Here is a 14534-nt window from a genome sequence, read left to right on the forward strand (position 1 = left end):
GCCATAAGTAGTACAATACTTTTATTAGTATTTGTATGTATGCTTTAAGGAGGAAAGAGATTAGGACAAGAGAAAACAGTAATAGTAAAAGGAGGACTAATTCACCTTACTTGTGATCAAACTTTTCTTATGATCATTAAAGAAAAGTTAAACAGTGATTTAATACTTAAATCACTACCAACAAATTAAAGAGAAACCCAGCATATGCTCAGAAGTCACATATAGGTATATCTTAATATAAATGACACTTATGACTCCAGAGTTATAAAATATGCTGAGATTTATGCATAACTTGGCTATTCAAATTTAGTACAGAAAATGCACACCTAGTGCTATGGTTAGCTGGCAGTAAGCACACATCTAAATTAGTATTCCGTGTAGCCATTAGAATTCCCATGACACATGGACTGAACCCAATTAATTGCCATAGCTGATTCTGCATATGAGTGAACATACAGTAGAACTGAATCTATGAAATTATAATTGAATTATCCTCTAAATGTGCCAGAGGATATATTAGTTTTTATTCCTTGGTAGTTTCCTTCGGCATAAATCAGATGAGAAAAATTCAATGACTGAAAAAGTGTCAAGGTATTTTAGATATTTAAAAGAAAAAACATGTGCAGTTAATTCTTAGCTAATTTAAAAGGGCTGGCTTCTTCCCAAAATAGCAATAAGACTCTGTGAAAAGCAAGGTATTACTATAGATTAACACAGGATTGAAGTACTAAGTTCTGTGATGTTAGGAGAGTCAAGCAAACATTGGCACACTTTTTTTCCTCTGTTAAATGGAGTGATAGTATCTAGAATACATACTTGTCCTGGGTTTTCATTCATTGAGTTAACTATTATTTACTGAGTATCTACTGAGTGTCAAATATAAATTCAGGTGCTGTACAGACTGTGAGAAAAGCAACATCATCCTTACTCTCATGGAACATGTTTTAATTAAGAGGATGGAACACACACAACCACATTAAGGTGAAATATACAAAAAAGCGATTAGAGTGGGTCACAGCTAGTACAACGGGCTGAAAGCAGGAAAGAGTCAGGGATGGTTAGGGTTTAAGGAACAAAGAATCTGGATCTGGATGGAGACAAGGTCACAGGAGTAGGCATAGGCCAGCTAGTGTCGAACTTTATAAGCCATCATAAATGTTTTTGATTTAAGAGGTGTGAAAAGAATCTTTCGGAAAGGTTTAAGCATTATCTTAAAATAGAAACTAGTAGGCCAGTAAGCCAGTAAGGGATGGAGTTTCTAAAATTGACCAGGTAATGAATATGGCTTTGACCAGATATATAATAGCATTGAGAGAAGCAAATGGTATCTTTATATACTGTGATTTATGGTGAGGAATGAATGTCAAAGCTTTTCAAATAGAATATTCTATTACAAAATAAAATTATTGTTGCTAGTATTTGTAGTTCTTAAACTTTAATATTAAAGAAAAATTTGGAAATTTTATACCATGAAGTATGATGACTACAAGAGAGGGCAGTGTTTTCACTGAAGTCTGTACATTTTCTGGAGAGCATGCAAGACAGATTTGCTATAATCCCAATACTGTTTTACAAGGGCCATACATATTTATGTTAACAATATGATTTTAAAAGACTTTTTCATTGATTGTAAAGCTTACCCTAATAATGCTTTTCAATTTTATTCACAAAATGGATAGTACTGTAGATAGTGAGGTTGTAAAGTGAGCTGCCTGATTTAATTAATCATGAACCTGTAAAAATTCAAGTAAAAGGTTTTTATATTTTAGTTCCCACAGCTTGTGTTGTGTTTTGTGATCAGCTCCAGCCTTCTCATGTGCCGGCAGAATTCAGGAATCCAGCTAGCACTCAGCAAGAGCTAAGACAGGTCACAGGTACCAACCACACTGTGTTTTCAGGAAAAAAAAAAAAAGAAAAAAAGACTTCAGAGTCTCAGAGGAAATGCCAAGAGAAAGTGAAAAGCTTGTATTAAGCAAGTAATCAAGTCAGCAAATCCTGTACAGTGACAGGAATGCAGTGATGACTGCTGTCAGCTCTAAGTCTCAGTAATAAGGAGAGAAAGAGAAACAGAGAGAGAGAGAGGAAAGGCAAGGAAAGAAAAGGAAAGGAAAGGAAAGGAAAGGAAAAGAAAGGAAAGGAAAGGAAAGGGAAGAGAAGGGAAGGAAAGGAAAGGAAAGGAATAAAATGAGATAGAACATTTATCAAAACAGGAGTAGCTTGGCATCAAGTCTGAAGGCAGTCTTAAAAGTTGCTTTAATGTCTCCTGATACGCCTGGAATATGAGTTTCCTGGTTCCAACTTTGAGGAAGTGACAAATTCAGACCCTGGCAAGCTTTGCTGTTTCTTCTTAGGCTGGCAACTGTAAATCAGAGATTTAGTCAAGGTCATAGATAGAAGTATGTTGAAATGCTCTAGTCTATACAACTACCATTTAATTAAATCTAAATAATGTCTCCTTAGATGTTTCCATTGTGATAATAGTTAAGAGAACATAGTTCCTTGATTTTTAAAGTCTGTGTTCACTTTACATCCAATTTTACAAAATCTCCTTTTGTAATCTATAGAGTAATATGTACACTTTTATTAATCATATAACCATTAAGTAGAAGATATGGAAGCCTAAAAATAATCTACTTTCCAATATTTTCACCACCTAAGACCTCTTGTATTATTTTCTCTTGTGAATTCTCTGGTTTTAAAGATATTAACTTATTAAAATGATATTTAGTAAAGTGGGATTATTCTTCATTTTCATTATATTATTCATGAACACATATATATATATATATATATTCAGTATATTCAATACCTATATATATATTCATATGAGTACATGTACCAGAGACTAAAAAACATGAAACAATTAGCATTACCCAAGAGATTTATATAATTCTAGCCAAAAGCAAATGTCACCTTTTATACGGTTCACTGCCAAAGATAATATTTACCAATTTGTGGTAAATATAATATTGGTAAATATTATAACTCTCTCTACATTTTAAAAATTTGTGCCAGACTCATGTTTTCTATGTTAGTGGATTCTTAGAGATTAAGGAAAACCAGTTCAACTCAATAATTCTATAATAAAAAAAAAGAAAAGAAAAGAAAAACTAAAGTCCAAATTAATAAACAGAAAACAAAGGTAACTTCATTGCTCTCTGGCAGAGGTGGAACTTAAATTCAATGGCAGGCCTGAAGCTATTTCTAATACAATATTTTACTTATAAACAGCAACTGCAAAGTTCTCTTTTCCAGTGTAGTTCATCCACTATTGTGTGTGTGTGTGTGTGTGTGTCCAGATTCTGATTGTAAAACTTGTGACGATCCATGGGAAGCACTTAGCACTGTGTTGAACACATTTCAAGTGCTCACAAATGTTAGAGGTTAAAGTTCATCCTCTTTTGGGAAGATTTCCCTGTGCCTCCTCTGCACATCCTAATTAGGGCCAATGCTAATGCCTTTTGAGACAGGAACCTTATGCATTCCACTTCAATTGTGCTATGCATTGCCTTGCGGTATAGTTATTTATTTTTGCATCTGCCTGATCCACTAGAAAGGATTCCCTGTTGGCCTGAATTCCCCACATTTAAACAGTGCTTAGTATAAAATAGACACACAATAATAATTTTGGATAATTAGTGCAGTGGCTGCCCTTCCCAGAGGTGCACATTCAGAATCTTTAAGAGGAAGCCTTAGGCATCTGATTCTTTTCCCCTATAAACTCAAAATACGATGTTGAGGAAAAGCCAGGGTGACAAAACCTTTATAGCTAAACAATTATTTCCAGCATTTGCTAAGGGCTTAGTGTTAGTAGACACAAACTTTGATATTATTTTAACTAGAAATATATAATCAGTTCAATCATTAATATTTAGAAAATTTTTAATGTTTTGTTTTGCAAGGCACCTTATGATAGCAGTGTTTGAAATGGATGATGGAATAAATGGAAAAAGAAACAGTTAAAATATCAGACCAAATATAACCAAAACATAAACAAAATGCAAATTACTCTCAGTATTCTATAGAGTATACTTAAATTTTAAACCAGTTATTGTAGGAGTAAGGTATGCAGAAAAAACAGAATTGCATCACCCTTTTCATGGTAACATGGATCTAATTTAGAAATTCAAATAAAAATAAGCCATTGTTTAAGGGATCGAATACAATATATGATACTACTATACTGTCAGAATTAAAGATGAGTTTTGCTTTCTTGAAAACATAAGAAAAAATATAATACTTTTTTTTTAACTCTCAAGCATATTACTTCATGTGCAGTGACTTAAATTTTTAAAACATGAAAATTAAGGCATTTACAATTTAATTCTGAATAATTAATGTCTCCCAAAAAATAAAACAGGTAACTCAAAATTCCCCTGAAATAATGCATATATGTGTTCACTGTAGAATGAATTCATATATATATATGAATATACGAATATACATATATATTCATATACATATGAAAGAATCAGAATTTCACTGCTGAGAAAGGTACAGAATGAGAAACATGCTAGTATTTATGTTTGACATTTTTAGAATATGGAAGATATTTTAGCAGTTATGTCTAGCGTTTTTTGCTATATCCTATGTATGGTATTTTTATTAACAAAATCCCCTTAGTCTTCATTATAGTCTAGAGCATTCTTTTAATAGGGGCAGTATATACTCAAGTAAAATATATGTGAAATATAATTTAACAAAATATCTATAAACTGTAACTATCAGGTTCAGATATGAAGACACCATACTCAAACTGGCGATTGCCCAGCACATGTTGGAATTAACAATGATGGAAGCAATGGAATATATTTTCACATCTTAATATTTCAACAGTGATTTGGAAAGAGATAATAACCTAATTTATTAATCAACATCCTAAGAAGAAGTTGAATATTGATCTCTACTTGGGACATTCCTGTGAATTTTCTTGATGTAAAAATTATATAGTAAATTCATTTTTAAATAAAAAATATAATTAAGTGTTTTAAAAGGCAATTATATTTTAAGATATTAGTAAATATGCCCACTTGGGGATGAAATTTATTCTTTATTGAGATGTCAGATGATAGCTTCCATTTACTTTAGGCAATTTTTTTTTTTTTTTTAGTGCAAGAATTTACTTGTCATGATCAAGAGCAAAAGTACTATGAGTTAGCATATTCATAATTTCTTAATCACAAGAAAGCTAGACAGCACTACTTTAAAATTACCTTTGAAATACAAATCTTGTATATAAGCAGTAACCAAATTAACTTCATACACTACATTATATTTCTTATTAATTCAAAATGATGGTATATTAAAGTTACCAAACTGGAATGTAGGGGATTGTCTTTGACTTTCTGATATGGAAACAATGTGTTATCTCTCTGTTCACAGTCTTCAACTTATAGTTTATTATTTCAGTTTTTTGTGTCTTATTGCTGAAATTGATGTAAACATACCTGTGAATTATCTCAAGTTACCTTCAGTTATAAAATAAGTAATCTTGAGAGAACATATATAATAGAGTAAAACTCCAAGATGTGAGGGAAGCTTCTCTTCCATGTTCAATGTTTGATTCCCAATACCCAGAAGAGAACATAGGATGCAATCAGGAAATATTTGTAAAATGTAAATTATACAACTAGGGGAAATATATTTTATTGTCTTCTTGTCCTGGTTCTTCTTTGCTCCTCCTTTTCTTCCGATCCTCCCTCCCTCTCCCTCTCTCTTTCTCCTACTCTAGTTTTATATTATATTTTTTCATATGTAAGCTTAATTTTCCTGAGTTTTTTTATTTTTTTTAAATTTTTATTTATTTATGGTTGTGTTGGGTCTTCGTTTCTGTGCGAGGGCTTTCTCTAGTTGCGGCAAGTGGGGGCCACTCTTCATCGCGGTGCGCGGGCCTCTCACTATCGCGGCCTCTCTTGTTGCGGAGCACAGGCTCCAGACGCGCAAGCTCAGTAATTGTGGCTCACGGGCCCAGCTGCTCCTTGGCATGTGGGATCTTCCCAGACCAGGGCTCGAGCCCGTGTCCCCTGCATTAGCAGGCAGATTCTCAGCCACTGCGCCACCAGGGAAGCCCTTTTCCTGAGTTTTTATGTAAGCACTGTTTATTCAAGAATAGGTTGCCAAAACATGGTTCTAGCCATAAAATCCAGGGTGGGGAAAATGACTGGCATTCCCCAGAATATATTTCTTTTTACAGCTTAGCTTCTTGTACATCAGCATGGAAATTGTAAAACTGATGATTTTAATTATCTCACATTCTTGGCATCACCTGGACATAAGTGGGTGTACTAATGTGCAGTGTTTTCACTAAAATCATTCTAATCTGCATTACATTTTTACTTTATTGCTTAAATATAGTATACAGGACATAATAAAATGCTTCCTTGGTTACGTGCTATAATCACTTCAAACAATAACTCCAATGTTGAGTAACATTGTTAATCATCTATAGAAACTAGTCCCTGAGAATATATTTATACTTAGTAAGATAATAACTGGCATAGCAATGTGATTTCATGAAATGAATATAAACAGCCAAAGATTGTGATCTTGGCTCTGCCACAGCCTTCCCAAGTATCCCAGAACAAAGTTTCTCATATGTAAAATAAAGATTCCCTTGTTCCTTTCCAGATATTAGATCTTATGAGGTCTGTCCAGTTCTGCAGAACTTATAATGACCGCGTGCACAAGTGTTGCAAGTTTAGCTGGGTTCACATTTAGATACTATAAATACAAAGATCTCTTCTTCTTGCAATGAGAACTTGGTGAATTCACTCAGTTGGGTATAAATCTCCCATCTTTCCTGTCTGAAAGTCTGGTTGGGGTATACTTTTTATTGTGTGTGTGATACATTTAAAAAATAATTCTAACTCTAACACTTCACATGTACAAAAATACGGAAAACAACTCAATGGTTCTTACCACGGTCACATTTGCTTCAGATCTGTCTTTGTCATTTCCTCTTAAAGAGAGGGAAGCAAGTATTTTTGTTTGTTTTTAATTACCTTTCTTGGGAGTGCCCTTTCTTTTGTCAAAGAGAAATTATTCTGACACTTGCTAAAAATAGTAAGGAAAACTTTATTCAAAACTGTTGCAGTAAGGGTCAAGACTGCTGCAATGGAGCAAAAAGATTAAACACAACTCAGTACAAGGACAAGTAGGGATTTATAGCCAATGAGCAGAATGACAGGAGTCAATGGATGGAAACTTACTAACAGGAACTTGATTCAATTTCAAGGATAATGTTATTCTTACTAAACTGGCCTAATAGGATTCTTGCTAAAAGCAGGCCATGGACATAGACATTAAGGAGCTTGAATGGCATATTTGGATTTTGTCACTTTTCAGATTTCTCTTATTTTTCTTCTCGACTCTGCTCAGTAAAAAATTTGTTCTTCCAATAAAGTTATTTATATTCATTATAATTCGTAAAATATTTTAATTTGGAAGTTAATATGATTGAGGGAACATATAGTACCTTAAGAGATGTTTCCATAACTTTATAGTTCATGTAGTCAGGAATTAATTTTCCCAATGCATAGAATACAGTGCACAAAACCTAGACAGAGAATGCAAAGAATGCAACTTCAAGGTGAAACTTTGTCTATGCCTATCTTCCTATCTGCATATATATATCTCATCAATTCTGGTCTTTCCACAGTTCTACTCATGGCATATTCCTCTTCCTTCCTCTAGGCTTTTTGTTTTTCTTTTTAACTGCCAAAATGTATTTCCTCCGTACAACATTTCAAGCCTCTCATGATGTGAAAGCCTTACTCTTCTGAAAAGGCCTAATTTTCTGAAAATTATAATTTTGGGTTTACCAACACGAGATCCGGCTACATTCGTTTAGCCTGAAGTCTTCACGTGTTGCCTCTGCCAGAGGCACATCCTTTTCCAAAAAGTGGCCCAATATCAATTGTTCGATTTCATTAACATGCCAACCTTGTGCCAGTGACTATGGCTGCCTTGCTACTGGTTTGATATTTACAAAGCATACAATGTACAGGAATTTAGTTTCTGTTTTATTGTAGAGAGGAGTTATCAGTATTTTCCTGCCTCACACCTCAAATACATTTTTAAATGTGGCTTTCAGTATAGCATGTTTTGCCTGTAGTACTTTTGCATGCAGCATCAGTAATTCCAAATTAAATCCCCACTGAGATCATCAGGCAAGCAATTAGTGGCAATTGCTTGCTTTTACAGAAAAGCCAAATTATGCCCTAAGTTTATGGTTAAATTATAATAATATACACATACACACAGATGCTATATTGAGGACAGAGTAGACTATGAGTCAGGTATTAATAGTTACATTAATGTGTGTGATTTTCATATTGAGCTATATCTATTACATGCAAATACATTATTTATAAACCTCTCTCTAGAATATTATAATGCTAAAGCAGTTATAGTTCATATAGATTAAGCAGTAATAAAATATTTTATAGATAGAGCTAGAGCTAGAAATGGATATAGATATAGCTTAACTTTTGACTTTGAATATTGGGAAGTTTGGCTTCTCTTACGGTTGCACCCTAATTAGTTATACATTCTTAGATTTTTCACTTAATCTTCCCAGGTCTTGAAAAAGTTTTTTCTTTCCTTTTCTCCTTGAAAATACCTTCTGTTCAATTTAACTGAACCACTGAATTAAAAATTAACTGACTGTTTAATATCCAGTAAATTTGATGTACAGTTTTAGAGAACCAAGTAAGCATCTTACATTGTGTAAGCCATCAGGTATATAATTGTGACCAAGACAAATCTTATTTTATTAAAGTATAATTGACTTACAATATTTCATTAGTTTCAGCTGTACAACATGGTGATTTGATATTTTTATACATCAGGAGATGATCACCAGGATAAGTCTAATTATCACCATAAAAATTACTACTAGATTATTACTACTGTCTATATTCCTCAGGCCATCCATACACACATTACATTCTTGAGACTTATTTTATAACTTGAAGTTTGTTCCTCTTAATCTCCTTCCCCATGGCAACTGAAAATTTGTTCTCTGTATCTATGAGTCTGTTTCTGTTTTGTTATGTTTGTTTGTTTTGTTTCTCAGATTTCACATGTAAGTGAAGTCATATGGTACTTGTCTTTTTCTGTCTGACTTATTTCACTTAGCATAATACCCTCTAGGTTCATACATGTTGTCACAAATGGCAAGATTTCATTTTTTTATGGCTGAGTTATATTTCATTATATATATACATATATATATGTATATATATATCTCAATAACATATCTTCTTTTTTTTTTTTAAACATAGTCAATTTTATTCTCCTTAAAGCACAAAATAGAGTCTTTGGTTGTACAAACATCACTAGTTACAGTCTCACCAGGAGGTTCCGGGTGGGGATGGGGCCATCAGTCAGCGGCCAGAACTCCTGAGGGGACCTCTTTAAAATGCTAAAAGCCGGGTTAAATGACTCGAGGCAAGGGTGGTGTTGGAGCTGGCAGGGTCCCCACCCCAGTATACCATATCTTTATCTGTTAAACCCATAAGATTCAGATCATTTGGTGGAGGAACAATCATATATCAATAGATCATTCCAATTTCTATGACCACGCTGAGGGAGAGCATAGGATCTGTGGGAACACAAAGTAAGGGAACTAACCCACAATTGAAGGTTGTGGAAAGGCTGTGTTAAGTTAGCGTGGAGCTTAGTTTTGAAGACAGCCAGGTAAAGGGAAGGACAGACACATTGCAGCTAAGGGAAAACCATAAGCAGATACATCTGTGTAACATTAACACACTTAAGTGCGAATATGTGTCACTATTTATCTGATCCTCTTTTGTGGGACATTAAGTTGTTTTGAGATTTTGTTATTAAAATAACAATGTGCTAAAAGTCCTTTATATTAACATTTGATAATATTTCTACTTATTTCTCTGGAGAGATATGTAAGACTAGTTTGCAGAATCAAGATTACAAAGTTTTTTTTAAGGCTTTTGTGTTCCTGAGGAATTGTCCCAAATATATTCTCCTCAATAATGTATGATAAAGTCCGCATCACCAACACATTGCTAGTAGTGAATATTATAATATTCCTGGGTTGAATGGAAATTCAATGGACCGTTGTTAATATTGCCCCAGATTCACATACCACGCCTACAACTTTGTACTAGAATAAGCTTGATAGCTCTTACTCCGGATCCCTCATGCTTATGACAAAGTAACACTTTCTTCACAAAGTCATGAAAAAGATTAAATGAAATAAAATGTGTAAGCTTACTGTCACATAGAAAGCATTCAATAAACATTTCATACTTCTATGTGAGATTGGCATTGAAAACATACAGTAAAACATGTATAGGACAAGAATATTTAAATAATTATTTGTGCGTTTGTACTGGAGATTATAATTCTTATATTACATATCTGATATATAATCTGTTGATATAACAAAATTGGGAGAAGATCATCTTTAAGTAATTTGGGTAGTAAAACAAAAGGTTTAATTTAGGCAGTTTGAAATTGATAACTTATGAGGGATATTAAGTTCTAAATAGTTAATATTAGTAGCAACAATAATCAGTATAAATACCAGCAACGTTTTAGCTACCACTTAATTTAAGAGTATGTTTTTATGTAGAAATTTGTAAAATGAATCCTCTCAATTATACAGTCAAGATATTGAGACTCAAAGAAGTTATGGTTGCTTGGCATTTGGGCTATGTCATAGTTCTTGAATGGAACAAGACTAAAAACCATGTCTGTGTCTTCAAAATTAGGTTTCTTCAATAAAATGATATAATGCATTTATAATGTATTTTCTATTTTCTCTTACCTATCATTACAGAGGTCTGGTGTAGGGGCCTGACAATTGACACAGCATTATAGAAACTGATTAATATTCAAATTAACTTTTGTTGATTAAATTAAACATACCTGGTTATTAAAAACTGGAAATGACATTTCAGGAAAATATTTGTTGTTTAGTTGTGATATTACCATTTCAATTTAGATTTTATATCTGCCTTAAAATATTTTATAGAAGAAATTATATGACTAGGACAAAGTTAAAAAAATGACACAAGACCACAGATTTTGTTTTATCCTAAACTCTCACTTTATAATATGAGTTGCTTCAGAAATATATTTCACATATGTAGAGAGCCATTAATTTACTTCATGGAAATTTTTGTCAGATTATTAAAAGCAAACAACTCTGAATGTTAATATTCCATATTTTAATAATTGGCTGACTTTGAATATTTTTATATTAATATTAAAATGATTTGATGAAACAGTCAAATGATATATTTTCATTATTTCTGACATCACATATTAAATATACGAAATTAGAATTGCTGTGGCTTCTTTTTGTAGTCAGTAATGATTACTATTGTTTATACTAATTAAATGACTCTCTTAAATAAAAGGTATGTAATGTTATATTATATTGCTTTACAGATGCTCCCAAGTTCATATCAAACCAAACAATTTATTACTCTTGGGAAGGAAATCCAATCAATATAAGCTGTGATGTGAAATCTAATCCACCAGCATCAGTCCATTGGAGAAGAGAGAAATTAGTCTTGCCAGCTAAAAACACCACTAATTTAAAGACATATAGTGCAGGGAGAAAAATAATATTAGAGGTAAGTCTTCATGTACATATCAACAAATTGTATTATTTTAGCAGTTATCTACTATTTTAGAACATGTTTAAATATCTTAGTATCTTAATATATTATATAAGATATATTTCTATCCTATAATATACATATACCCTGTTGTATATATTTCATGTTTACTTACTTAAGGGAAATTTTATGCATTTGGATCATGGCTCATTAATGGTTAATGTTTCACTACTTATATAGTAATATGGGTATATAGCAAAAGCCATTATTCTTAATGAATCTATTTTTGGAAAAAAACCACAATTATATCAGGAAAAAAATAGGGAGAAAGAATGAGTAATTTGTCAGTTATTGAGGGCCAAATGTTTAATTTCAGTGTTGCTACTGGACATTGAGTCTGTGGTTACACCTTCCTGCTCCTTAGACTGGTATATATAGACGCTATCTACTGGCTACATATTTACACTTTCCTAAATAAACCAGATTTACTTGTTCATTGCCTCATTTTATTTTATTATTTTACATTAAGATTGTAGATAATTGTTTGTATACTGCCAAGTGCCTGGCCTTTAAATTCTGTTTGAATACAATACCTTTAATTTAATAATTGCAGATTATGTGTGTGTATATCAATTTCCAAAGTTTATATAAGTCTATGACAATGATCGTCAAGCCTCCCAATTTATGATGCTTTCATAACAATTAGGAATCTTCCTCAAACAACCTTTTTAGCTAAAAAGATGCTACATTTTCTCTATTAATTCAGTATACATAAATTTTAAAGATGCATGTTTTAGAATAACATTTGAGATCCATACCGCATTAACTTAAAGGTATTCACATTGGTGCCATATTAACACTTCCACCCAATAAATGGACTTAGTGAAACATTTAGTTGATACAATGATTTAGCTATCACTTCCCCCAAATGTTTGGATAGCTGACTGACTGTTTGGTAATTAAGCCACTTTGTCTAAATCTATTTCAATTTAAATTGGTTTTTTTTTGTTTGTTTGTTTGTTTTTTGGCATCTGTATTAGAAGAACTATTGGCAAATTGACAGGGAGCTCAATGTCACAAAGACTTTGGCCAGATTCAATTGAAATTTTAGGTATTTAACCATAGCAGAAAACTGAGGTTAGGTTTAACTTCAGTTTGGGTCATTGTATTAGTGTACTAGGGCTGCCATAACAAAATACCACAGACTAGGTGGCTTAAAAAACAGAAACAATTTTTCCACACATTTCTGGAAGCTAGAAGTCCAATATCAAGGTGCCAGAAGGGTTGGTTTCTGTTGAAACGTATCTCCTTGGTTTGCAGATGGTGCCCTCTCACTGTGTACTCACGTGACCTTTCCTCTGGGGATGCAGAGAAAGAGAGAGCGAGCTCTGGTGACTTTTCTTCTTATAAGGACACCAGGCCCCACTCCTGTGATCTCGTTTAACCTTAATTACCTTCTTAAAGACCCTATCTCCAAATACAGTCACTTTAGAGATTAGGGTTTCAACATTTGAATTTTGTGGAGGGACATGATTCAGTCCATAACAGGTAGATTTAAGTTCATGTTTAAATGACAGACTGATCTGTAATTTCAGCTTTGCTTCATCTTGCCACTTTTCAGTTTCTGAAATAGCTCATAATTCTCTGTAATCAGTGTCAGCAACATTTATAAATTGACATTTAAATATTTTACTCATATAAAGCTTTCATGTCATTTAATCTTCTGCCTAAATGGCATTTCTCCCCACCCCAAAGTAAAAACTAAGCAATTTTTGTTTATACATAGCCAAGTAATGTTTGTTAAAGCGTTGACCTTGAGCATAAACTTGTTATGTGTATACTATTTTCATAAATTAAATTTAAATCCTGAATAAATAATATAGATGAGTAACTAGCATAACTTAAAGACAAAATAAAGCAAAATAACAATAACAACAATAAAAAGCAATAATAATCATTACTAATTTTGAATTAGTACCATACATATTTCCTTAGGATAGTACATTATAATTATTTTTATTTAGTAATTATTATAGTAGTGACATAATTGCTAATTCTTAAGAACATATAAAAACTATAAAAAAATCAATTTTACAATTAATAACAAATTGGTCAATAATAGATTTCTTGAATTAATTTTTAAACTTCTTCCTTTTTCTTTGATTAAATACATATATTCATTTTTTAATTTATGATTTTTTGAAAGTAACAAAACATTCTATAAATCCTTTGGGTTATTGCCAATAAATTCATTTCTAAAGGACATCCAAATTTGTTTATTTGTTTTGCCTAGGCACTCCCCTGTGGTAAGAGGACAACTTTTCAATATATGAACAAAATTTGATGCAGGAGGTTTCTAATAGGTTGATTGGAATAATATTCTGCTCTGGATCATCTGTATTGTTCCTTGCCCTGAGTAAAGATGCAAACTGTTAAATAAATGATTTTCTCACCATGGAATATAGAGAAAGAGGAAATCAAGTGTTTGGAGGTTTAGGAAAAAGACTTGCAAACTCCTTTATTAACATTGTACTCTCAGTTTATATTTTGGTGTTCAAAACCACATTTGTTATTCTGTTACATTCTATCAAAGCCCAACATCTGAAGTAAACTTGAATTATTTTGACTGCATATTAAAATATGAAGAAGTGGTATCATAAGTAGATGTTTCTAGCACTTATTAGATAAATATCAATAATAAATTGCATATTTTAAACATTTAAATATTTAAAATAAATATATATTATGTATCTTTGTTGTATATTATTTTGATAAAATTATCTATTATTTCACCGTGCTGGGATTGGGTGTACAACCCCTATTGGACTTTACTGTTTTCCTAGAATACACCAAATATACTGCAGGGCACATGATTTGGCCCAGTTGTCTAGATCTGTGTGCTCTTAATAGTCTGTGCTACTAGGGGTA

At 32.4% G+C, this 14534-nt stretch overlaps 1 protein-coding gene across 2 annotated transcripts in view; it reads left to right on the forward strand.

The window, feature by feature from the left end:
- The window catches only part of NCAM2 (neural cell adhesion molecule 2), a 485073-nt gene that overhangs the window by 365472 nt on the left and 105067 nt on the right, over positions 1-14534 (forward strand). For both annotated transcript variants that reach the window (XM_036851505.1, XM_036851506.1), the window contains exon 10: positions 11434-11621. In XM_036851505.1, coding sequence (XP_036707400.1) covers positions 11434-11621 — 188 coding nt within the window. The remainder of the gene's footprint in view (positions 1-11433; positions 11622-14534) is intronic.

The sequence above is a fragment of the Balaenoptera musculus genome, chromosome 4, assembly GCF_009873245.2.
Source record: "Balaenoptera musculus isolate JJ_BM4_2016_0621 chromosome 4, mBalMus1.pri.v3, whole genome shotgun sequence".
NCBI lineage: Eukaryota > Metazoa > Chordata > Mammalia > Artiodactyla > Balaenopteridae > Balaenoptera > Balaenoptera musculus.